This window comes from Meleagris gallopavo, chromosome 1, assembly GCF_000146605.3.
Source record: "Meleagris gallopavo isolate NT-WF06-2002-E0010 breed Aviagen turkey brand Nicholas breeding stock chromosome 1, Turkey_5.1, whole genome shotgun sequence".
Lineage (NCBI taxonomy): Eukaryota > Metazoa > Chordata > Aves > Galliformes > Phasianidae > Meleagris > Meleagris gallopavo.
This window is the reverse complement of record NC_015011.2, coordinates 58,056,669-58,082,689: the sequence shown is the minus strand read 5'-3', so window position 1 is coordinate 58,082,689 and position 26,021 is coordinate 58,056,669. Positions and strand designations below refer to the sequence as shown.

General features: G+C 36.8%; 1 protein-coding gene across 2 annotated transcripts in view; it reads right to left on the bottom strand.

Annotated features, from left to right (window-relative positions):
- The window catches only part of LOC104912045 (phosphatidylinositol 4-phosphate 3-kinase C2 domain-containing subunit gamma-like), a 54,263-nt gene extending 32,238 nt beyond the window's left edge, over positions 1-22,025 (bottom strand). The window contains exons 1-5 of one of the 2 annotated variants that reach the window (XM_010714814.3): positions 21,891-22,025; positions 13,874-14,066; positions 13,210-13,331; positions 8,340-8,448; positions 315-390 (exon numbers count right to left, since the gene is read on the bottom strand). In XM_010714814.3, the coding sequence (XP_010713116.1) occupies positions 315-390; positions 8,340-8,448; positions 13,210-13,331; positions 13,874-14,066; positions 21,891-22,000 (610 nt within the window). In that variant the 5' untranslated portion in view covers positions 22,001-22,025. The remainder of the gene's footprint in view (positions 1-314; positions 391-8,339; positions 8,449-13,209; positions 13,332-13,873; positions 14,067-21,890) is intronic. The other variant, XM_019616083.2, reaches the window with a different exon arrangement.
- Between the last annotated feature and the right edge of the window lie 3,996 nt (positions 22,026-26,021).

Here is a 26,021-nt window from a genome sequence, read left to right as displayed (position 1 = left end):
CGAAACTTTTGTTTTGTAAAACAAGAAGCCTGCCACAGTCTGTCTGAATAAATGTTTACTTTGCATATAGGCATGTTTATTCAAAAAGAATTGAAGCGAGGCTGAGCAGAATATGCCAAAGTCAAAGCAAGCTACAGGTCACATCAGTAAAACATTTTCAGAGACTTTGAGAAGTCAGGAAATATTTGTTGATTATCTGTACATCTTAAAAATATATTGTGACATTAAACACTTTACTCACCTCTGCATTACTGTATTCAATATTACTCATGAATTCGTTCTTAGAAAACAGATAAGACTGGTAATCCACATACCTGATGTCACAGATGATGCTTTTTCTGCCAATGTATGTTTGGACCAATTCAGGAAGAAGCTGAGTACAAGCTCATTCTGAAAGACAATAAAAATATTTTGGGGAATACTGTATGTACTCGGTTCCCTGAATTAGTTCTCTCATAGCAGATTGCTGGTAGGCTTTTAAAGTATATACTGAAATCAGCAATGAAGGGCAGTTTTTCACCTCTAATCACAGGCAGGAACCCCAGGGAATGATTTCTGCACAGGCACTGGGAAGATAATAGTAGGCTGTTTCCATCTCTATCTCACCCCTTTCTATTAACATGCTTCCAAAAAGATATGTGCAATGTAGGCCATATATTTGCATTCTTACTTGATCTTCCATGTCTCCATATATGTGTTAGCAGCTGCAATTACATTTATAGTACCCCATCTGCAAAACAAATGCAGTAGAACATCTTTTCTAAATATTGCATAGTCAGTGTGAAACTTGTCCTTTGCACATGACCAGCCCCAAGCCCTGACCTAACCTGTGCCTGCTTTGAATATTGTGCATACCTCATTTGGGAACTTAATGGACACTCACAATGAAAAGGTCCACACAGAGTTAATTCCTACCAGAAACCAAAGCGGATTGGAAAGCATGCTCATATTTCATCATCCTGTTTCAAAGAGTAATCCATCTACGTACTGTACTATAACTTCTATTTTTATGTACTGCCCTGTACTGTGTTAGAGAATGTATATAACAGGTAGTTACATTCAGCTTTAGAGAATTAGAACAATAAACCAAATTTCCAGTCTTGAGTATTGTGTAAGGCAATAAAAAATGTGAATTCTAATATGAACTGTAAGGATTCTGAATCAAAGGTGGACAGTAATTACATTTTATTACCTTGTTTATAAATCTTATTTCAGAATGGCCATTCTTTAAGACTGTTACAATTGCTACATTCATACTGATGCGACTTGGACTGACGCTAACAAATGGGCTGAACAAGAGACTTTCCAGATTCTAGCATTAAAATGTCACCATTGCTTTTTTCCTGGCCATGGAAAATGTGTCTCTTATCGACAAGATGTATTTCATGTAGCATTTGTCTTGTTTCAATTTGACAAGATGTGGCACAATTGGTGCAAGGAAAATAAAAAAAGGAAGAGTTTAGTGACAAATGCAGATAGTGAGGAGTTAACATGTGGGGTCAGGAGACAGAAAACCAAGAAGTGTATGTGCAGCATGGAGATAACATTAGGAATCTTGGATTTATTTTAGCAGTTGTCTTTTATTTTTAATTTTGCTGCTTGGAATTTTTCCTCCCAAACTGATTTTTTTTTCTTGAAAATTAAAAAAAAAAAAAGATAAGCTGACAAAATTATTTTCCTTGAACTGAAAGACAAATCACTAAGATATTAGGAGTAGGCTGCCAATATACCTGTCTGTTCTAAGCATGAGTAATTATTCTCTCATCTCATGAGTACAGCTTATAGCAGAAAGTCCATGCACCTGCTTCAGCTTTTAACGCTCTAAACAGCCAAGTTATTCCTTGCGAGACCTCCATTTGCTCTTTCAGTATCAGTCCCAAGGGCAGGAAATCTCAAGGGTTGAAAGAGCATATTTTTGGCAGGTCAGTCTTTATTTGACAGCATGAAAATAAGTAGGGAAACTTAAGCAGCCCTTTGTGCTGAAAGATTTTGAGAGAGAATTGGACAGGAGGTGGAAGGAAGGATGCAATGACTTGAAAGAGAAATAAAAAAGTTCCACAGTGAGCAGCCTGGTGTTCTGCATCCTCTTCACTTACTCTTTCAGCAGTAACTGAGCATATATCAAATAATGGTTTGTAAACAGGAGGTGGGAAGATTGTTTCAGGTGGGAGTTCCAAATTTTCATTCCTAAAGGAAAGAACACTCTGAAACAAATGACATTTAGTTTAGAAACGTACATGGAATTGGTGCAGCTTATACACTGGGCAAGAACATGATGGGCACATATACTGCAGTGCCACTGCAGTAAGTTCAAAGCCTTCCCTTTCTGAGTGTCCATCTTAACTTAATGGGCACTGAAGCACGAGGAGAAGCAGCAAGGCTAATGTTGGCAAAAGAAAAAGAAAGCTGCTGAACTTCCAGGTGATTCCTAAATCCCGCTGAAGTCAATGGGACGTCAATCAACTAGACTTCAGTCCAAGACTGAAGCACATGCTTGGAGTTAAGCATACATCTGATTACATTGCTAAGCAAGATAGGATCCATCAGAGCTCTGAACACGTGTGATAAAGTGCGCACCATATTTAGGCATACACAGTCTGCTTCTGAACAAACAACTGTTGTTACAAAAGCATATGACCATAGATGGGAATCTTAAGAGACCATGTGACAAGAAGACCACAAGAACTCATCTTCCTTTCTCTTTTCCCCCTGGAATTATTAGATTGACATCAACAAATGAAAATTCCCTAAGATGCCAATCATCTGGGGATTTTTTAGGAAAGTCTCCTATCACTTGACTAACCATTCTTACCCTATAAGATAATTATTTAAAAGGTAATGTTGATATTTTTCCAGATCACCCAAAATATTAATTTTTTGGGGAGCAGCCAAGTATATGTAGGTGCATCAGTGCTAGTCTGGTTATGACCTTTATTCAGCCATTAGCTTAAAAGGGACAAATTCTGTCTCCACTTACACTAGGATACAGCTGAAATAAGCAATTTCAATGGCATCAGGGGAGCTTGCACCATGGTAGCACAGTAGAATCTGTCACTGCTCTCCATTAGAGCCTAACAAGAAAAGCACTCTGCTGTTAGTGAAACACAGCCAGATTTCAAGCCAGATTTAATTTTGTTAAGAAGAGCAGTCTCTCTGCTTTCAGCTTTATTTTCAGCTGTGTTAGAGTAGATTTGGGGTCAGAGAACACCCATGCACCTGTTATACTTTAACAGAATGGAAGAGCAGCAGGAAAGAAAGAAACCAGGAAAAGCTGACCTTGCGGCAGCTATTATTACTTCAGGAGAGGACAGGGGAAAAGAGAAGACTTTAAACCCTTCCCATTTTGACTCTGCTTGATATCTGCCTGCAGGAATAAAGGAGCAGTGGGAATTTAGGGGACCCACAAACCTTAGGTGCACTTTGTATCATTATGTTATATAATTCCATACGGGTACAGCTGCAGCTGTTTTCTCAGCTCTGTACATCTCAAGTAGCTCCAGTGAATGAAACACAAATGAAATATGGGAGGCTCTTATCAAACTTTGTTACTTTTATTGCAGCTGTTAAAACATTACTCACTCCAGAACCAGACCACGGGCCTGGTTTTCAGTGTATGTTTGAAAATAAGTGAATGTAATTTACAACCATTTCCATTTACATGCACTACATGCCCTCTCACATAGCATTCAACTCTCCATAATACTTGTATAGAATCTATTCATGCCTGATACACTGTGACTGCTTACCTTCTTGCACTGGTTTATCTCTGGCCCAAATTTTATAGATGATTGCATACTGAAACAAAAAATTTTATAGTGGCAAAATCCAACATGCCTCATCTCTTTGTACCAATTAGCTTCCTATGCACCCACACTTAATACATTTCTTTTGCCACCAACAATACCCACTGTGATAAACGGCCTCCCTCAAACATCCCTGTCCATCACACTCACACACAAAACATTTTTCACAATGTGAAAAATACAGGACAAATAGAATATGCTCATTTAAGGCTATGAAGTTTTGTAAGATCAGTATATCTTCTAGTGTCTGAGCTGTGCTATCAATAACAATATCCACAAATTAAATGCCACTTCTTTTAAATAATGAGTAATGGGGAAATTATCCATAGAAAATTACTAGCTGGCTGGTGGTACCAAATACGCAGCATTGCTACATTGAACATTGCTTTAGATTCAGTTTTATATTTCTTTTTTTAGATCCCAAGACAGGTGCAAGTTGTCCTTTAAAGATAAGCAAGAAAACATTCAGCTTAGTCAATATCTAACATGCTGCTGCTTGACACTTAAGAGCCAAGAGCAGACTCAATTAATGGAGACTTACCTCACTTTTGTGCCCAAAGTGAGCAGGCAACCTCCTACTATATTGTATAAAAATGACAAGCCACTAGGGCAGCCCTAATTTATGTAGGTTGAGGTTTGGGCTGCAACCTCCACTCAGCCCATCACTCAATTGGAGTTAAGAGTGAAACAGAGAAAAATGTAAATAAACGGCAGCAGTCGACTTTTGCAATAGATTTTTCTTATATTTTAAATACGTATTTCTGTCATCCTCCACATTACTCACCTTCAGTTTATTTTTCCTTAATGTTTCACCTATTTTTTGTGGCACAACTTGGTTGTTTTGCCATTTAATGAAGTAAAACTCCGAGAGTCTAAACAGTGCTGAATATGTAGCCTTGCTTATCCTGATCCAAAAGACCCAAACATTTCAGCTGGATCAGCCAGCAACAGTGCAGCTACTACAAAAAGAAATATTCTGATGATGTGAGTGCATATGTTGCCATTGATTTGAGGGGAGTAGAAGGAAAGTTAAAAAGATGCTGAAACACGTTTTTGATCCTGCTCCAAATGACTCAATATGAAAATTGACTTTTGCATTTTAATGGTTGATGTTATGAATATAGCTTATTGTTCATGTACATAGTTTGGTGGTGCAGTTATTTATAACTGAGTGTTAACCCGAATTTTAAAAAAGCACTCCTATTCTAGGAAACTCTTAAACAAATGCCTAAGAAGAAATCAGTGAATTAGTGAATAAGGTTTATAATTAAAATAAACTACAGGCTTGATAAAATTATTCAGATAGAAATGGGCATAAGCACGCGTTTACACATTTAAACTAACCTACCACCAAATATCTTTGCCAGCTGATGTTTTAGCACTAATTGGATTTGACACTATCATTCAGGGACAGAGAACTGTGGCTTGGTGCTTTTGTTCTTTAAAGAGGAGTTTGAAGAAACATTTAATTCCATTTGAGCTATAGTACAAATGAGAAGGCAGCTGTTTCCTACATATCCTCCTTTGTTCAATCCATTTAGCAGAAAAGGTGTCAGTCTGATTTACTCTTAATCATAACCCAATTTTCATAATCAAAACTTAGACTGGACTGAAAAGCATGCACTTAAGGAATGGCTGAGGAATGAATTTGGATATAATCCAATTCTTCTTTATTTCTAGGATTTTTAATTACTTAATTGGCAGAACCAAGTGTGCAATTGGTCCTGCGTAGACTTGACTAAACTCTTCAGTTCTGAAAAAAGTTGGTCACTGGTGTCCAGTCAATCAGAGTAATGTGTTTACTGTGATACAGTGATAGGAAGGATATTTAATAATGAAATGGCAACTCTTCCCTTTTTGTCTTAGTACCATCCCAGACAATACTTTAGGATACTATAGAGCTAAAGTACAACTCAGCAGAAAGAAATGACTGTTTTGAGAAAGTACAGGGAACTTTGTTCTATGGGCATCTAATCTTACAAGATTTCTTCTACAATTTCTGAATTAATTATTAATTCCTACACAGTTTTACTCTTTCATAGGAATGACAGTTTGGTAATGCTTGAGAACAGACATCTCCCTAAATGATTTTGGTCAGGCTCCCTAGTAATCTGAGAAAAAGGACAAATTCAACTGTAAAGTGGTCCTAGACATGAGGAGAGACAAAATAATTGTGCTTATTTTTATCAAGAAAGCCTCCTAGCTTGGCTTTCTGCTCAGAGTAAAATGAACAAGACACAGTGACACTTTTAAAAAAGTCATACCGAAGAGAGAAGTGAGAAAGAAGCGTTCAGCTGGAAGTACAAAGGAAATTACTAACTGACTGGTCTCCTTTTTCTATGTGGGTCAGGATACATCAATCTTTTCTAAATTTCTCACATCTCCCAGCAGGAGAAGCATATTGAAGTAAAAATAATGATTCAATGCTTATAGATATCAATAATTCTAACAGTCAACATCTAGAACTGCAGGCTAGATGTATGTGGTTAGCAAGCTGATTTCCAGCATGCAACAGCACTTCATAGTCCAAAATAATCTGCTTATTACTCCATTTATTATCATGCCCCCTCCAAAGGCTGCATAGCAGCAGCTATACAGTCTTTTTAAGCATGTAATTGTTTTATTTTTCTCATGGTTTATAGGCTGTGCCAGACTTGAATGGCTTTCAGCTGCTGAACAGTCCAGCATGTCTGTATAGCTCCACTGGACCAGTTTAGAGCCACACCAGCATTTGTTCTCAAACAGATCTGCTCACAGTTCCCTACAAATACCATTTTCATGGTTGTGTCCTAGTGTTTCAGCAGCAACACTGGAAAAATTCACCTAGCTCTGCAATCATAAAGGGAGGAGATGAGGAATTAGGAAGCTTGTTGCAAAGCAGCATGCTCTAACTGATTATTAGAATTCACAGACCATGGAGCAGGAGGGTGAGGAGAGCATCTGGGCATGACTGGGAAATGTTTTTATTACTATCCCAGGACTTTAAATAGTTTAATTTTTTAACCACAGATCAGGCTTTAAGACAGCAATGCTTGGTCCAAATTGAAAATTCATGTACCTTACAGCAGCCCAGAGCACAGCAGAAGATAGAGCTGTCCATTTCTAGGTCACTGGCTTATATCTGTTTTTCTCAGCTGTGACCAAAAGGTGCTAATGTAAAACAAACCCATGAGTCTACCTTGACTGACAGAAATTATGCAATAATTAAACTCAATCTGTGCAGTTTATTTAGCAAAGTCAGTTACGGGAGTCAAACACCCAAGTCAGCTGTCTGTGTTAAATTAGGTGCAACTCTGTGAAACACATAAGATCTATCACTGGAAAATCTTCTCAGTTTCAACTCGGCACAGAATTTTTATTAATACTAATAAAACTCATGTTTGCTTTACATATGGACAATTTCCTTTTTAATCCCCTCTACACAGACACATCTGGGAAAGTTTACATAGGTAGGCAGTAAACATTTTTTCCGTACTACAAGATGCTTGAAAATTTGAAGAAAAAAATACCCCCCTTTTGGCACTCTGGACTATTAATGCTATTAAACCAAACGAGACCGAGTTTGTGCTGTAGTCCTGAGGCCATGGGAGATGACAAGGCCCATCTGGCAAAGACCCAAGCTCTACAAGAGAACATGTTAACAGTGAAATAGCAGAGAGATCATGCCCTGGCTCCATTAATTTATGACCCTCTATGTAACCCTAGGGTCTAACAAAAAATCATTGCTTTTTCCTCTCTACCCAATTGTTTTCCTGACTACTGCTGGTCAAAGGAAGACACACTCTTCTCTCAGACTCTGGTATTGCTGTCAGTAACTGGCAACTCAACTTCTGAAGTGATGCAACAAAATTATTTAACACTTGCTGATGTACAAGAGACCTCTGAGATGCTCTAGGTCCTGGCTTTCACAATGTTGAGGTGCATAAAGGAGACAGTGAAGAGTGAGTTTTTGTCACTATTGCGACTTTCCATTTTGAAACAGGAGGAAAACATGAAATCTCAGAAAGCAAAAATAAATAAAAACCTGACAATTTTAATGGACATAATGTATCATTTTGATAATAATGAAATATCCCAATTTCCATTTGTTTGTAAAACCATATCTTAGATATGTTGCTTAAATTTTGAAATGAAGAGTGTTTATGGTCTGAAAAAATGAAACTTCTTATTTTAAAACTGTCAAAATTGGACTTTTTCAATATTTCAAAATGTACTCCTCTTTTAGACATTATATTCCTCAGAACCTACTCCTTACTGTCAAAAATACAGTGAGTCATTATTTTTGGATGGCAGCAAAGGAAGAGAAGTTATTTTGAAAAATATCCTGCCTGAAAAATAAAACTATTTTTCAGTCACTCTTGTTTTGTCTTAAGCTCTGACGAATGTTACAGTGGCTTCATCTCAAAATGACTGCATTAGAAGTGTCATTTATGGCATTTATTTTTTTCAAATGAGGCAATGGAAAGCTTCCTGATTCTTTTCGTAGAATGCTACTGAAAGTCACATGCAAATAAAACAAGTATTGGAAATGCTCACGTTTGCCAGTTTTCTGGATCCACTTAATAGCTGCTTCAGGTAGAGGTTCAAATCCTTCACTCTCTTATGTTCAAGATCTATAAAAGCTATATACCATGAGTGGGGAAACCTGCAAGAGAAGAATATTTTATTTATTACTCTCGTACTCTATTTCCTGACAATATTTCCAGCTCTATTTAACAGAACAATGTTAAATCTTTCCATGATACTTTTCAGGTAGGTGAAGGAATGAGTACTGTTCCCACAGGCTTGTTTACCCTCTGATTCTCAGTCTTTTCTGACGATAATTTGATGATATTCTATTCTGTTTTTTATGATGCTAGGAAAACATTTTTTGCATAGCGCATAGCACAACAGATCTCTGATCTCAGCTCAAGGCTCACGCTATTCAAAGCCTTGCATTACAGTACCAAATGCCTAAACCTTACAGCAACAATATGACATTTTATATTACTGCTTTTTTTTTTTTTTTTAACCTTAGTATTTTGAGTGTGGATAAGTTTTTCAGAGAAGGTACCTGATCCCATATGCAGTTTCAGGTATGACCACAATAAAAGTAATATATGAAAACAAACTATCATTACAATAACAAAATGAATCCCAACAAAAGCAATAGCAGTAATAATAGCCATGTTCCATAGAATTTTTATTAAGATGAATTTCATTTCAATTTTCTAAATAAAGTGTGTAAGCCCAGAGTGGTCTTAGGTCAATTTTCAAATGTTATGAGTGAAAATGTCAAAATCCAACACTTTTTTTCACTTGAATCATATTTGTGTTTTAGAAAACGTATATTAGGTCAGTAAAAATGTTGGATTTTTAGCAGTCATAGAATCACAGAACAGCTTGAGTTGAAAGGGACCAGCCAGTTCCAATCCCCTGCCATGGGCAGGGCTGCCACCCAGCAGATCAGGCTGCCCAGGGCTCCATCCAACCTGGCCTTGAGTACCTCCAGGGATGGGGCATCCACAGCTTCTCTGGACAACAGTACACTTATCAATTTACACTAACCTTGCCCTGACAAGGACTATTTCTCTCAGGTTGAAGAAGCATTTGAAAAGCAGTCTCACTAAATTGCATGTAATGGGTTTTATGATATAGATTACTAATACTGGGATTGTTAAACTAATATTCTGCTTTATGCTCACTCATCTATGAGATACAGAATAGCAGAAGCTTTGATCTGGTCATATTTCATTGCCACTGTAAATACTTAACAGTGTATTGCTAACAAGCATCTTTTTCCTGGTACAACTTGATTTATCCAGCAGATCTCAAGAGATATCTGAAGGCTTCAGACAAATGACTGAAGAGGCAACTAGCAGCAAAATATGCTGCAAAGAGACACTTGGCCGGCCTTTTGAAAGACAGCTGGTCAGCTCCTACTTTGAACGAGTTTTACACAATTCCACAGCTCACTGATAAGATGTCATCAGCTTTTCAAAAGTGAGCCAAATAGTAACACATGGAGCAATGGATTCCCATCCCCAGAGAGGAACACTGACCAGCATTGCAAACCACCCAGCTGTAAAAATGGCACAGCAGCCTCACCTACTGAAGATAAAATGACCAAAGATGATTAACCTACACATTTTTCTTACCAAGAGATTCAATGTAATTAGATTTCATGAATTGTAATTAGACCTGTTGGGTTGTTTTGTTTTTTTTTCTAGCTTGTTTTGTAACAGAAGGCCTTTTCTGAAGAGAACACTGACTGTAACTCTTTTAGGAGAGGACAGATCTTCACATATCTTGAGTAATACTTCTGAGGAAGAACTCAGTGCTGCCATTACGTAGTCTGTAATTAAGATGGCAAAGGGCCAGGATGATAGCAGCATATTGTATGTATGGCCTTTCTATTATTTTTTCCTATAGCATGTAAAGTTCAGGCCTTAGTTAGGCATGTACAAATGAATAATGAGAGTCAATTCTTGTCTCAAGAAATTACAATGATAGGATATAATGGGGCAGGGAATGTGCCATGACCCAGGACCCTCATGTATGTGAACTGTACAGATAAAAATAGAACACAGGTCATTTGACACACATAGATAGCCTGTGAATGTTCTGGGCTCATCTGTGGTACAGAAAGGATTTCTTTCAAGAGATGGTAGTGAAGATCTGTTAGGAAGCAGCATAAAATAAATTAGGCTGTATGACACAAAGAGATGACTCTGACTGTATAATGTTGGCCCTCAGAAGATGCAGCCTAAGCACAGTGGCCCAACTGAGGACAGATGCATGCATTATCTGTAACTTCAGAGACACTGCTGATTGATGGCACCCATAACTCTCTGCTGCAGTGAAGGACAATATGAACCTTGTAGTAGAACTGAACACTTCTTTGAAGCTCCTTCATGCTTTTGCTGAATTGTGCCTGCGGCTGAAACTGATCTTGTATTTGTGAACATACTTGTATTTGAAAAGTATGTTCGAAGTTGGTTTTCAGCTTTGCATCTACTTTAAGGAGATCAGAAAAATATAAACTTCTGCCATTTTGAGACATCTTGGGTACCAGATCCCACATCTTACTGAAAGAAGGAAACCTGCAGAGCATTTCTGTGTATAAATTATGTCACTTAAATGCTTTGCTGAGTGAAAAGAGTTTTGGCCTTAAAAAAAGCTCCACAACAACCCTATTAATATTCTGTTTAAAACCAAATAAGAGAGATGGTGCTAGAGTACAAGCATTTGTTTGGGGCAGCTGTGCTTTGGATTATAAATATAGGATGAATGTTTATATGCAATAGCAGGATTTCAGATGCTGAGAACTCTGAGCTTTTGCCATTAGTTTGTTGAGACGTAGCCAGTATTTAGAATCTATGAGGCAGACTCATATTGTGATATTTCCTCGTAATGAGACATAAACATATACAATTTCATGAAAGCAGTAACCGAGTCCTTTCTGCTAGCAATTCCAATTATTTGGTAATATCAGACATTTTGTTTTTCAATCATACATTTTCAAATTGCCTTTGTGGCTACATTGTGAAACAAGGCTTTTGCCTTGCATTGAAGCCTCTGGCATGCTGGAGGCTTGCATCACACAAATTAATGGCCTTATATGGTATGCCAGTTCCAGTGGTAACTTCCTATAAAGAAGTAGCTTAGTTTTTATTATAACAATAAAATCTGAAGTACATTAGAAGTCTCCAACCAACAAAGATACATTAAAAAACAAATCAAAGCATTAACATTAAAGAACATTCATACAAAGAAACATCATAAAATGTAGCACTTTAACACAGTCTTGGGGAAAGATCACTGAGTGACAGTTTATTGCTGAGACTGAATTTTGGCAATAAAGTTCTTTAGGTCTTAGACACAGCCTCAGTGTACGTAGATTAACTTTCTCTGGGTTTGGGAACTCACATTTGGTACATGTATGTGAAAAATAGCTAGTACTGTTTTTGAAACTCACTACAGGGTTTCTTAAATCTATGCATTTCTAAAAAGATATACATTTTCCTTCAAAGAGATATGCTCGCTTAAACAAAGAAAGAAAGAAAGAAAGAAAGAAAGAAAGAAAGAAAGAAAGAAAGAAAGAAAGAAAGCCAAACATACTTGTTAAATATTTTATCTCACAAACTAATAATTAGCATGCACATGGCTCTAAATCAAGACCGCGAATCAAGCACTTTTGGAATGCAGTGAAATTCCAATTCTCACCAACTGCTTCAGCCAGTTAATGTGGGCAGTCATAATGAGTCAAACTGGAGCCAAGCAAAACTCCCTCAGGTAGGGAAAAGATGTTCCAGAATTAACCAGTTTAAAGCCATTTAACTAATTGACTCTCACGAACTCAGGGGAATACCAAATTTGGATCTAAAATTCATTGAATTTATTTTTAAAGTCAAAATCATTTTGATTATGGATATTTACTTCAAGTTGAGCATCAAAGACTTATTTTTTTTCAGGCGTATCATTGGAATCTCAGCTTGGCACAGGTAAACTGTACATCTTTTTAGCCAGTCTTTTGTTTTATCATAGATTGAGCTTGAAGTAGATCTTGTATTAGGTGAGCCAGCATGACTGTCTAGGAGACTACTTTGTTCTCAATGGTGTATACAGTATAATAATACATATAATATTTGTAGAAAACATTTTACCAAAGCAGCAGAAAATTGTTTAATAAGAAAGAGATTTTTTATGTAAGATAGAAATATGAAGCTGTGGAGGTATACACTTCAGAATATTCAAACTGAGAATGAACATATACACAGATAAAAGGAATAATCATAATTCCTGAAATTAATGACAGCTTATTTTTCAAGAAATGTTATACTGTCATTATTGAGTGATGTAAAGCATAAAGTATTGTTTTGAGGGGCTGGGAGAGCAAATAAGGTTATTGCATATTTCTCAGCTGCACATCTTTTTGTAAAAAAGTTTATAGTTCCTGTCAGTATCAGAAATCAGCACGTTTCTGGTCTGTGCCTGTGTAGACATTCCTACACTGGTTTACTATACTGATTTTTCTAGGAATTTTGACCAGCATCGTGAAGAAAATAAAAATTATTAAATGCCTTATCACATCTTTAATTTAGTAAATACCACTTGCCCTTTTATTTCAGAAATATCTGTGTCAAGAGCAAACTGCTCCCCTCTTCTCCTTCCATTAAAAAACAAAACAAAACAAAACAAAACAAAACAAAACAAAACAAAACAAAACAACAAGATATATAAAATTGGGCTGTCACAATATTCTGTGATTCAGTTTCTCCCAGGCTGAATAGAAGACTTGACAGAATATGTCTCATTGCCTTTGTGATTCTAAAAATATGCCTACCATACATTTTCTTACATTTTTATCTGTGCACAGAGAGAATCATTTAAAAGCAGAATAAGATTCACAAATATGCTGCCTTACTCTGGAAGTGCATGTGATGGAAACTGCTTCTGGAGATTGCTGTGAAGTTCTGAGAACTGGTCAAATGATTTCTCCACAAAAGTGACCACATTGCAGGTTTGTACCACCTGGACTAGATATAGCTGCATTGGGGAAAAAGGAGAGGCAGAAAAGACAAATGATCAGAGAGCCACATTAAAAAATATTGTATGAGAGAAAATAGAGGATGATTTTTACAAAGAAAAAATTTCTTTAATGTAGTGCCAGGAGCCAGAGAATTCAGTTTGTAATTTATAGTCTTTGTTGCATAGAAGGAGAAACTTGCCTGGATAGCATACAACTCAAACACTGAAAGATCACTGCAGTGCGTGAAAACTAATAATGTGCCATTAAAGCATCATATAACAGTCTGCAATTTCTATTAGGCTTCCTAATTTCGTGCCATGCTTTCCTTCTGGATACTTTAATTAGCTCTTGATTTATTTTTCACTATTGGGCTGGAACCTTTCTCCTTAATGGCTCCCTGCTAATAGCTGTCTGCCTGGTGTTCTTTCTCTCTGCTACTTCATTGCTTATGGCATTCCTGTGATCTTTTCAATGTGGCAGGCAGATCTTCTATAAAAGAGGAGGGAGAGTGCATAAACTCACAGAATCATTAAAGATAAGTAAAGAAAATGACACATACATAGTCAGACTTTTTGTTGAATCCCAAAATGGTGGCTCTTGCAATTGACTTCTCTACATTCAGCATCATCCATTCTTGAGGGACAGTCTCTTGAGATGGAAGCTTTGCAGAGCCTGTCAGTGACATGTGTGCAAGCGTGTGGATCAAGTTATTGAGCCTGACAGGAAAGCACTCCAAACTTTCCTTTATTTTCCTGAAGAATAAACAGAAGACATGGTATTTATATATCTGTTTGGCTCCTATTGATCCTTGGTTTCATATATACAAGTATCAAAAAAACCCAATACCTGAATACTAAAGCTTGCCTCACATGAATATGCACCCATATACGTACAAACTCACCACTGTTTGCAGCAATACATTTGCAGCCTCACTACTTAGAAGACCGTTTTTGCTGTAGCCTCTCTCATGACTCACCTTGAGTTAGTTACTTTTCACAAGCACCATGGAACAGAGACAGTCTTGTGTGTTTTGAGGCATTCCAGGGTAGAAAAACACCTGCTCTTAGCATTTACTTCTTCACTGCAACTAATCTCACACAGACTTAAATGTGTTTGCACAAGGATAAGCATCTTTTATGTCCAATTTGTAATTTAGCTGTGCAAGATGTCTTGCTAAATTCCTTACCCAATTCTAAAAAGATCAATATCAATACATTAGGAGCTAATTAAGATAATATTAAAAAAAATAAAATAAAATAAAAAAATCTGATTTCCTAAAGTTTTGAGATCTTTGATCAGAAAAGACACAACGGATAAAAAAATTCTTAGATATACATGTAGATATGTCATGTAAGCTTGTTTTAACATCAAAGTGAACTCAGAACTTGAGTAAAAGTTTTATTTCTCAAAGTGAACTTGAGAAATAACATTGTGAGACAATCACTGCTCTTTGAAGAATAATATGCAGTGCTCAATAGAAAACACACTTCTGAATTCAATTGCTTATTAAAATCTATTGAAAATATGGGTTTTTTTAAAAAAATTATTTTTTTTCTATTTTGCTGCTTAATTCCACAGCTCTCTGAAGAAAATCTGGGTGGATTCTGATGTTATAGAATGAGAACCGATTAGTTTCAGGCCATTTAGTAGGAAACCTCTATCAAAATTTCAGCATTTTGTCTTATTTTTTCCTACTTTGGACTATTGCTAACTAGCTTACAAGAGTTGACATTACTCTTAACCATATCTTCATAATCTCCTTAAAGCTGAGCAGCTTCACCTGTCATTTAAAATTTAATTCTTATATATGGGCTTCAGTGTGTGGGAGAGATTGCATACTGCAATCAAATGAAGTAAACTCCATTCATTGCGTAAGCCTGATTTTCATGATCTCAGATGTTTTGGTTAAAGATTGTAGCTTCACAGAGGCAAACATACCAAAAAGAATATCCTACCTGTAGACAGCTCCCCAATTTCTTCAAGCTAACCAGAGATGCCATTCAAAATACTGTGAATTTATCACACACCAATTAGGGTTACTAAGCTAAGGAAATGAGATGTATTTATTTTTCTTAATGTAATAAAACGGAAAGTATCTCTGAATTGATTGAATTAATTACCTTATTAACTACATTCTTAAGAAACAGATACATAAAGACTATTTAATAAATGACACAAATTAACACTAAAATGGAAAACAAGAAAATAAATCTTATTTCAAAATATTAGTACAAAATCAATTCAGTTCTGATTAGTTAAGCTGCACCTGAGATAAACATTTATTTTTCAAAAAACTTTTATGCAATTAATTTAATCCACAGTTTAAACACTTGATAAATCACTGTGACACAATTTAGATAAAGAATTTGTAACTTGGCCATACTGTAGCAGAGCAGTTATGGAATTTGCAGTGTTAGTAAGTCAGGTTTACTTTGCAAATAAAAATAGTTCATTTCAATTCACTCAAAAAAGGTATTTGCTTATAAATTAGTATCAATTCTGAAATCACTTCTGTCACTAATATCAGAATACTGCTGTTGAAACAGTTCGGTATTTCAAGGGTTTGTTGTTCTTTCCATGAGTACACTAAGCTTCTAAAATGCTTTTAACACTGAGATTGTTAACAACATACCTTATCTAAACTTAAACCTTATCTAAACTTAAACAGAGGCTTCTATTGCTGCAGCTTTACTCAGTGATAATAAAAATGAAAATAAAATAAAAATATATGCAGTTGTTTGTCCTCTGTATATTCTTCTTTCTCTGTATACAGTATTCTCTCTTATAACAGAAAGCATGAAGCAAGCCATACGTCACGTTATGAACAATGAAGCCTCTTTGCAATTTTGATGACATTTCAATGTCTTCACAGCATGAGAGAACTCCAGTTACAGTTGTCTGCATTTTCTTTCAAGGGTGAACTGGCCTAAGGAGACTCATTATCCCATAGCCTCCAAAAGTTGATTCTTATTTATGGAACAGTAGTATATATCAAACACATATGCCATCTTTTTAAATTTAGCAGCTCTTGTTGGTGTGGATTGGATCATAGGTTCAGTTTACTACATTGTAGTAATCTGATTTCCCTTTCTGACATGATTTTCTAAGTTTGTGCTAAGAACCTGTGCTAGAACTTGCTTCTTGAACTCTCTGCAATATCATCTCTTTTCTTCAGCCACATTATCTTTAGCCACAGGTAAAGAACTTGGTGAGGTCCTGGGCATTCTCTTGCTCCCTAGGTCATTACCATCTTTCCTGCAGCAAAAGCTAGCTCTGCCTTCACAAAGATGTAAAAAAGTATGTTTCTAAGTTATTTCAGAACTCTGGTAGCCAAAGCAAGAATTAGTGCTTAAAGGTCTATAGATAGTAAAGTTGAAGTTACTTATATAAAAGGTATTGAATTCACAGATCCATCAGAAAAACAAGCAAAACAGGAAACTGTCATTCAGTAGAGTAAGACTAATTGTGGTTCATAATATTCCTAACACACAACTCTTAGGCAGCAACATAATTTCTTTTCCTGTATGATAATACATTCTTTATCATACAGATAGGTGTCTGACCTATTTCTCAGAAAAAAGAGTTAAATATCTGGGATTTTTCAAAGGTAATGCTTTCTACTTTTTTTCACCTGCTGAACAGACTTCGACTTTCAGATTTGGATCACACTCTTTCTACAGAACTATCAAGTTATGATCAGGTGAAACATGCACAGACAGTTTGGTCGCTTGTGAAAACAGAAATGGATGAAAACTTCAGTTAACTTTTCCAAGAGTATCTAGTAATAGATCATACCTTGATTTTCAGGGAGTCAATTCTTATCAGAGAGGTGTTCTGGGATCTGATGCTTAGATCTTTTTAGACACATAAGCCTTTATTCACAGCCTTTCAAGACTTCATGCACTCCTGATTACTTATCCAGATCTCAGTTTTGGTAGGTATAATAATAAATATTCACACTAATCTTCATAATCATTTTTTTTTAATCACTCACCATGGCATCCTTCTCTTTTCTGTCTAGACCCAAATATAGTTTGGAATTCAATGAGTAAAATTTATTTTTGTGGGATTCTTACATGTTAATGAACATGGCATTTCATTTCCATCCAAATTTTTCATCCATGAACTTAACAGGCTCCATTTTAAAACAAATTAGGAAGTATGTTCCCAGCAGCTCTTTACAGACTTTTTCAGAACCTTACTGTTTTCAGGAATAGACATTTTCTGATTTTTACCAATACATTAATGGACAATTGATAATCTTTTTGTTCTTTTGTGTTTTGTGATAGCTCTCTAGTTTAACATCTTATTCCCCACCGTGATAGTATCTAGGCAGTAATTAAGTTCTCTTTACGAACTGCTTGAGTGCAACTGTGAAAAAGTTTAGTAATGTATTTTCATCTTTGACCTATTAGAGAAGTCACCAGCTGTCACTGGTGTTTCAGCTATTTGGAATATTTCTTGCTAGAGTATCTACAGCCACCTCAGAAACAGGGATTGTCTGATCAATTTGAGATGAGTGTCATATTTTCAAAGGAGTTATTATGAATTGTCTGGTCTTGCAACGGCTGGCATTTGCAGCTTGGAGTGGATATGTTTGACCTGGATAATGACAGGTACTGAATAAATGACAAATAAATAATAAAGATGGCAGCTGACCCAAGCAGAACTCTTCCTTCAATCAGGTGGCTGAAGATATGCAGTGGTGCTTTGATGGTAACTGTCAGATTTACAGTGCCTCTCTTATTTGTAGGTTTCTGTGACTGAGTTAGATTTTATATTGCAGTCAATTGAAATCAGCTGTTTATTGCGTTAGGCCGACTTTAATCCCCTAAAAATAATTTTGAATACATATGATACATACTGCTTCACAGGCACATAAAAAATGTCAGGCAGCAGATGACACCATGCTGACATTTAAAGACATCTGCAGAAAACCAAAGAGGAAATCTATATCCAGAAGTGAAATGGCTTTCTTCTTTTCCTTGGTAAAACTGAGTTTCAAGGAAAGAGGAGAGGAGGGAGGGGGAAGGATCAAACTGAGTTTCAAGGATCAAACTGAGTTCAGGGCAGATGCTGGAGAGACAACAATGTTTCATTTGGCACTAGGTGCACAGAAATGACAAGCAAACACAGAAACTCTTGTTTAACTCTCAATCAGTGCACTGTTTATTCATGATTCGACTGTGCGACCTTCCAGAAGGCTGCAATCTGTGAGGTTTAACACTGCTGCTCATCAGCTGATAATAGTGAACTGACTCAATGTGGGAAGAGAACAGTACACAGAAACAAGACAAGATTACTGCGCATGTCTTAAGTCAAGAGTGAGGGAAAAGGAATTTGGTAAAACACAATTTTCAATTCTGAAAGGATTTGGACATTGAAGTTCAAACTCCAATATTATAATTCTGTTGGCTAAAAAACTGAAGAACGCAGAACAAATTAACATTGTTTTGCAAGGAATATTTGTGACATCAGCCATCATATCATGCTGTTTTTAAGAAACAATGGAGGTAGTGTCAGTATTATTGCTCAAATCAAACTCAGGCAATTGCTAAAAGCAACCTATTTCTATGGAAATAGAGAAATATTCTTCTCATATTTCCACTAGCAAAAGTTTGTGGTTTTGAATAGATATGCTATATGATAGAATCTGAAAGATTACAATAAATACCAGGTACTTAGAACACATGGTAACTCTCTGTTGGCAGTTTTTAACATTCCAATGACCGCACTCCTTATCTGGAAAGGAACTTTTTCAAAGCAATAAAATGTTCTAAAAGTAATTATTGAGAAAAAGCAGCTATGAATTAGAAAGGATTTGAAGGCTACTGGAAGTTACGTTAATAAACAGTTTCCAATTTCACTTACTTTCTAAAGACAACTTGAAAAAATAGATACAGGAATAAAGTAGAGAGACCTTGAGAAGTGTGAGATTGGATTTTTTCTCACCTGGATCTCTGTACAAAAGGAAAGTAGGAAATTTTTTTTGTGAAGTACAGGATAAAGTCAACATAGGTAATGGTAGCATTCCTGGAGGTAGGTCAGAAAATGCTTATACAGAGGGTTAGTCTTGAATGGATCTGGGTATTAAGCCAAGCTAAAGACTGCCTGGAAACACTTTTCAGAAATTAAAATACAACTCAACATGAAATCTGGTGTTTTGCCCATGTTTAAACATATACAAATGTTAGTTAATGCATGCTTTGAATTAACACAAATAATGTTCAAAAATCAATAGAAATTAGAATAAACCAAGAAAAAAACATGAAGTAAAAGGAAATCCATAAAAATTCATGAGCTGATGAAAAGAGATCTTGTACTTGCAAATGAGCATATATAATACAAACATACACTAAGAGAATTAAAGAAGAAAATACACAACTTAGTAATATCTGAATTTTCTACATGATATAATGTTCTCTCTGGCCAGTAACAAATTGAAAGAAACTGGAACAACAGCCCTAGAGTATTCACTATGACCAGTAACAAATTGAAAGAAATGAGAGCAACAGCCTTAGTGTGTTCTCTAAAAGGATTTTAGCAGAAAATACAGTTTCAAATATGATCTGAATCAATAGCACTGTACGGATCTGCAGCATGATGCCAGTTTTACTGGTAAACAGATCTTGAGTGTCAGGTACAACTCTGAAATCCTTCACTTCCTCCATCCTCAAAACACCACAACCACCTCACTCACTTCCAAGAAAGTGTGTGGAGAGACAGCCTAGTCCTGAATCCAGCCCTCATCCTTTATCTTCTGGCTGAGAAACACTGCAGTGAGTTTAATCCTAACCATAACCTTATCCCTTCCAGACTGAAAAGTATGCTGATCCTTTCTACTTCCAAAGAGTGCTGGGCACTGGCTCTGAAAGACACTGATGCTTCACTCTAAAGACTCACATTTGGTTAAGAATAACCTAGTCCTTTTTCTCTAATTAAGAGACAAGGTATTTCTAGCCATGAGAGACAAAAACAGCTACCCAGATTATGGCAGAATCAAGACTTTTACATTTTAATTAGAAGCTGTATGTTTCCTATTTGAAGTGGAAATGTAAGTCTGTAATTTGGAAAAAGTGAAATTTTAAAGGAAATGATGAGGTAGGAGTTGCCAATAAATGTGAAGCTGTAATTAAATTTTAAAATAAAACAATCTTGTTAAGGTGCAAGAGGGAAAGCATCGGGAAAAAAAAAAAAAGTTACAGGAGAAAAATTTCAGTGTTCTGCTGTGTGTAAAGTAATGGAATGACAGTTTTGAGAAGTATCCTTTCTATTCAAAGGGTCTTCTCTAAACTCAGGAGGTCTCTGCTTCAGCCTTCTCCAAACCTGCAGCCACAGTTTTGGATTCCAATAGATATAAAGCACACATATAAATAGTGCAATTCAGATTGGCCAAAATCTTCATAGGAGCATCTATAATGGTAATGAGTGTGTCTCAGCTGCTCCAGCTGAAGCTTTCATCCTATTTATTCATTGCAATGTGCTCTGTGGCTGTACTGAGGGGTAGAGTGATTGCTCTTGCCTCTAGGCAGTTTGTGCAGCACAGAGAGCTGTGCTGCTTTATGGGTGTTGAAAGGACTCAGAGCCCACTGCTGTGAACTTGACACATCCTGGGAAGAGGTCAGAAGGGTAGGACTTGCTGTGCACGTGTATGCAGTGTCCAGGATGCTGTGAATTCATACTGTCCTTTGGAAACAATGGTGCTGTATAGGATAAGCTCTGATAGAAAGAGACTTTCTCATACACAGCATAGGAAAGTGAGTTTCCAAATCCATTCAGTCTCCATTGGCTTCATCTAGAATATCATCACATAAACAGTTGGAATTATATGTAATGCAGAGAACTGTTCCAGTGGATCACAACTGCAGGCTTCAAACTGATTATATATAGGTCATCTGCAGCTCCTCATCAATAATTCCCTGCTATTAACACAAACAAGTAAAAGGTTTCTTTAGGTATTGTATTAGGTATTACCCTAATACAAATGAAGCATTAAATATACCTATACTAACATACAATGCTTTTTTATTATAGATCTGTTAAGTGTTTAGAAGGAAGAATCGTTACATTTTTATAAATGGAGAAACTAGCTACCAGGGAAAGTAACTTGCCTGAAGCAAAACAAAATGTCAGAAGAAGATCAGAAAAGAAATATAATGCAGGAATTCTAAATCCTCACTCAAGTCAAATGTTTTTATGGGGAAATTTTACGAAACATTCAGCAAACATTATACAGATTTATTCATTCAAAGTGTCTGCAGTCCAAACAGTGTTGCATGGAGTTGCACACCTAAAAGCAGAGAGGAAAGTTGTCTGCAAATAAGCCAGGGTAGTTTCATCATGCCAGATGAATAAAAACGTAAAAAAGACTTCCTATATGTGTATGACAAATGCACAACTGTGTGAGAGACTTGAGGAGGCTGGTTTTAAAATGAATAAGGAGTATACTTTTTAAAAGTAATCATGTGAAGACCAAGTGTCCTTTTGTGTAATTTCACTGATTACAACCTCTTAACATAACAGCTTTGCTTTATGCCTGAAGGAAATAAACTTTCAGTGTTACATACTGTCTTTACCTGGTAAAGTAGCTTGTAGCTTGGAGGTCTGAGTCCTGAGGACGGAGGTTATCATACACATATTTCAGATCCTGAATTCTGTTCAGCTCAGGCAATCCTGCATGTAGCATCTTTACAAGAAAAAAGTACCATTACTCTGTTGTACTACGTAAAATAAATTTAAATTAAATGAGGCTAACTAAGAAAAGGAAGGACTTATACAGGAAGGACTTCTAAAACACAAGGTTTTGCTGATCTTTAAAGTTGTTTTGAAGCTATAGGAATGCCTGGAACACTAAGTGAATAAATTGCATTGTAAATCTTCACACTGAGATAATGGAAGGAGTCACTGATCAAAATCAACAGCCTATTTTAGCAATTTATTTTCTCTTCAGATAGGATAATCTCAATATATGCATTGCTAATCTTCCTTCATAGCCTTTTAATGATATTAAAGGGAAGGCAACAAAATGGTGAGCAAAACCAGCCACCTGAATAGAAACCACATTTCTTTATGCTCACAATATTATCCAAATCCTAACACAATTTTGTGCAACATCACTTTCTCATCTATAATTACTGCTTCCATTATCACCAGTCTAGACTCCTCCTGTAAAAGAATTGTATATTCCATATATGACCTTTCAAGTCAATGGAGGAGAAAGGTTCCCTTAAACATTGACTCATAACAGGAGCCTTGACCTTGGTATTCAGAACTGCCCTCTGAAGAAGAGCATCATTCCCTGTGCATGATGAATGAAGTTGTTCTAGTTAGTTGGCCAGGTTTGGTTCAGAAGATAAATAATCCAAATATTTCCCTTGCAAAGGTACAACACAATCGGTAGTGTGGACAACTGAGTGCATTCAATTGCCCATACATCTCTCTCCATGCATTGTAAAATGTCAACAACTAAAATCATTTTGACTCAATTCAAAACCTACTTATTTTTCTCAATGATTGCAGTAAGTAGAGAATGATGGTTTTTTTTGTGTGTGATAGAGAAAAAAAAAATCACTTCTTCACATTGCTCAGAAGGAAATGTATGTGAATTTGCAGTTAATGCTGTGCGTTCTTGATATTTATGTCCTATGTGGGTAGAAAGTCCCACTGAGTTTTTTGGAAAACAGCAAAGAAAAAAGGGAACGCTGCTTTTATTTTAAGGTTTGGTTGAGACAAAAAGAGAAAAAAGGATTTTTTTGGGGGTCCTTTTTCTTATTCCTTTTTCTTATTCCTTCTAATCTTCTCAAAGTTTAAAATCAAATTTCAATATTCTTACATATTCTTTTTTTGCCATTATGAGAAAAATCTTGCTTTCTATCAGGCCCAGCCAATAATATCACTGGACAGCTAGCTTACCATCTCACTGATCAGCAAGGAGCAGAGTGCTCAATGAACATAAGCAGCTTATTTTCTTGACTAGGTAAAACTTGGTAAGTGAATTAAGAACAGGGACAATAACAACATTCAGCATTTAGGGAAACGTATGACCTCAAACTCATTTATAAAAGATAACTTCTGTTCCCTTTTAAAATTAAGAGTTGTTACATAGACAAATTAAGCTTCTTGCACTGCATTAGAAAGGAGAATAATTCCGGATATGAATATAATCAGAATGATCTTTAGCCATCTGCTAAAGCAAGAAATGTCTTTAGCTGGACAGTATCTGCAGAGTGTTTTGCTGGCTGCTTTGTCCTTTGTGCTCCACATGGCATACCTTGTTTCCAGTCCCTTAGTGGAAGAGACTTATGAAAACTGGCTAGTGATACTAGACGCTAATTAGACAAGGCATAGAATAACTGTTCAGAAAACAACTACAGATTGCTTAGGGAAACTAAAATGTCACCAGATGCCTAAGTTTAAGTGCCTGCAATGATCCCTTCACTTGGTCACATATATATCTTTACCTGATATATACGCCTGATCTTCTCAGGCCTTCATACTCACTGACTGGAGCTGCTTATGCCTTGTTTGGGCCTGAATTCAGAGCTGATGTGCGAATCTTAGCTGACCATCCCATTAAAAATGAATAGCCTTCGTACGCGCTTCCCACAAGCAGATCTCCAATACAAGGATGTTTCCTGATCTTCTCTTCCCAAACGGTGTTTCTGAATTGTACAAAACTGCTCTGTCTAGGCACTGTCTCCTGTATTACAGTATTAGCTTTATCTATTTCTAGATCCAGCAAGTGGATCAATTACTCAATGTCTAGTGTCACCTCTAAGCCTTTTTTAATAATTCTACACTTGAAGAATCTTTATAACAGTAATGAATTTTGCACTTTTTTAAATGGCTCAAAAGGTGTTTGTATCCTCTTATCACTCTGTGTTTAATAGTTCACATCAATTCTTCAATGAGATCAAAGCTGATGAACTACAAGCATTTATACAGCTAACTCTGTAGGCAGATTCTTGGGTCACCCACAGCTGTTTCTGCATTTGAAAGTGATGGAAACTTCATGGATTATTTCTAACTCCCAGAAGATGTTGGAACAGTTCTAGAAACATGCTGCTCACCACTAAGAAAAAGCATTAAATCCCACACTAGGCAAAAATAAATTATGTTTCATAAACATACTTTGGTAGAAACCACTGGCAGTTACTGATCATCCAGAGCACAGTTTATAACTCACATCAAGCTGTACTTTTTTGGAAATGGCTTTAAAAATAGTAGGGACTTTTTAGCCATGTTTTATAAATAGTATCTCATAAAACAATGTGGCAGGTAAGGAAAGCTAATGATGCAGATTTCCAGATATTGGAGATATCTTAGTCTGTTATCAGTATGAACAAGCACTGGCTAGTTTATTTTGTTCCTTGATGATAACATGGTATTTTGCATGGAAATGAATTGAAAACTGAACTTTTTTCACAATTTATTTAGTTTTCTAGAAATGACCAATGTAACTAAAAGATTTTGATACTTACAGTTTCTCACCAAGACTCCATTTCAAGTGCATAACCAGACTCAACATTGCATGGTTTGAGTTGGAAGGAACCTTTAAGACCACCTAGTTCCAATCCCCTTGCTATGGGAAGGGAGATCTTCCAGTAGGCCAGTCTGCTCAAAGTTCCATCCAGCCTGTCCTAGAATGTCTTCAGGGAGGGTGTAATCCACAACTTCTCTGGACAACCTGTTCCTGTGTTTCACTCATTCAAATTCTTCCTAATTTCTAGTCTAAATCTACCCTCTTCCAGTTTAAAACCATTTTCCCTCATCCTATTACTACATGCCCTTATAAAAAGTCCATCCCCAGCTCTCTCAACCTGTCCTCGTAAGAGAGGTGCTCCAGACCTCTCATTATGTTTGTGACCCACTCTAACTGCTCAATATCCTTCCCATTTGAGGGCCCCATCTGGAGTACTCACAAGAACAGAGTAGAGGAACAGAATCACCTCCCTTGACCTGCTGGTCACACTTTTCTTGATGCTACACAGGATATGGTTGGCCTTCTGGGCTGCAAGTGCACAATGCCAGCTTATGCTGAATCTTTCATCAACTGGCACCACTATATCCTTCTCCTTAGGGCTGCTCTCTAGCCATTCTCTGCCCAGCCTGTATTTGTGTTCGGGACTGCCCTGACTCAGGTGCAGGACCTTGCACTTGGCCTTGTTGAACTTCATGAGGTTGGCATGAGTCGACTTCTCAAGCCTGACCAGGTCCCTCTAGATGTCATCCCTTGCCTCTAATGTGTCAGGTGCACCCCACAGATTGGTGTCGTCTGAAAACTTGTTGAGGGTGGACTCAATCTCACAGTCCATGTCACCTGCAAAGATGTTAAACAATACTGGTCCCAACACCGATCCCACAGAATCACAGAATCACAGAATTGTAGGGGTTGGAAGGGACCTCTAGAGATCATTGAGACCAACCCCTCTGCCAAAGCAGGTTCCCTATACCAGGTCGCACAGGTAGGCGTCCAGGCGAGACTTGAATATCTCCAGAGAAGGAGACTCCACAACCTCCCTGGGCAGCCTGTTCCAGTGCTCCGTCACCCTCACCGTGAAGAAGTTCTTACGCACATTCGTGCGAAACTTCCTATGCTGCAGCTTATGTCCGTTTCCCCTCGTCCTGTCTCCACGTACCACTGAAAAGAGACTGGCCTCACCACTATGGCCGCCACACCTCAGGTATTTATAAACCTGGATCAGGTC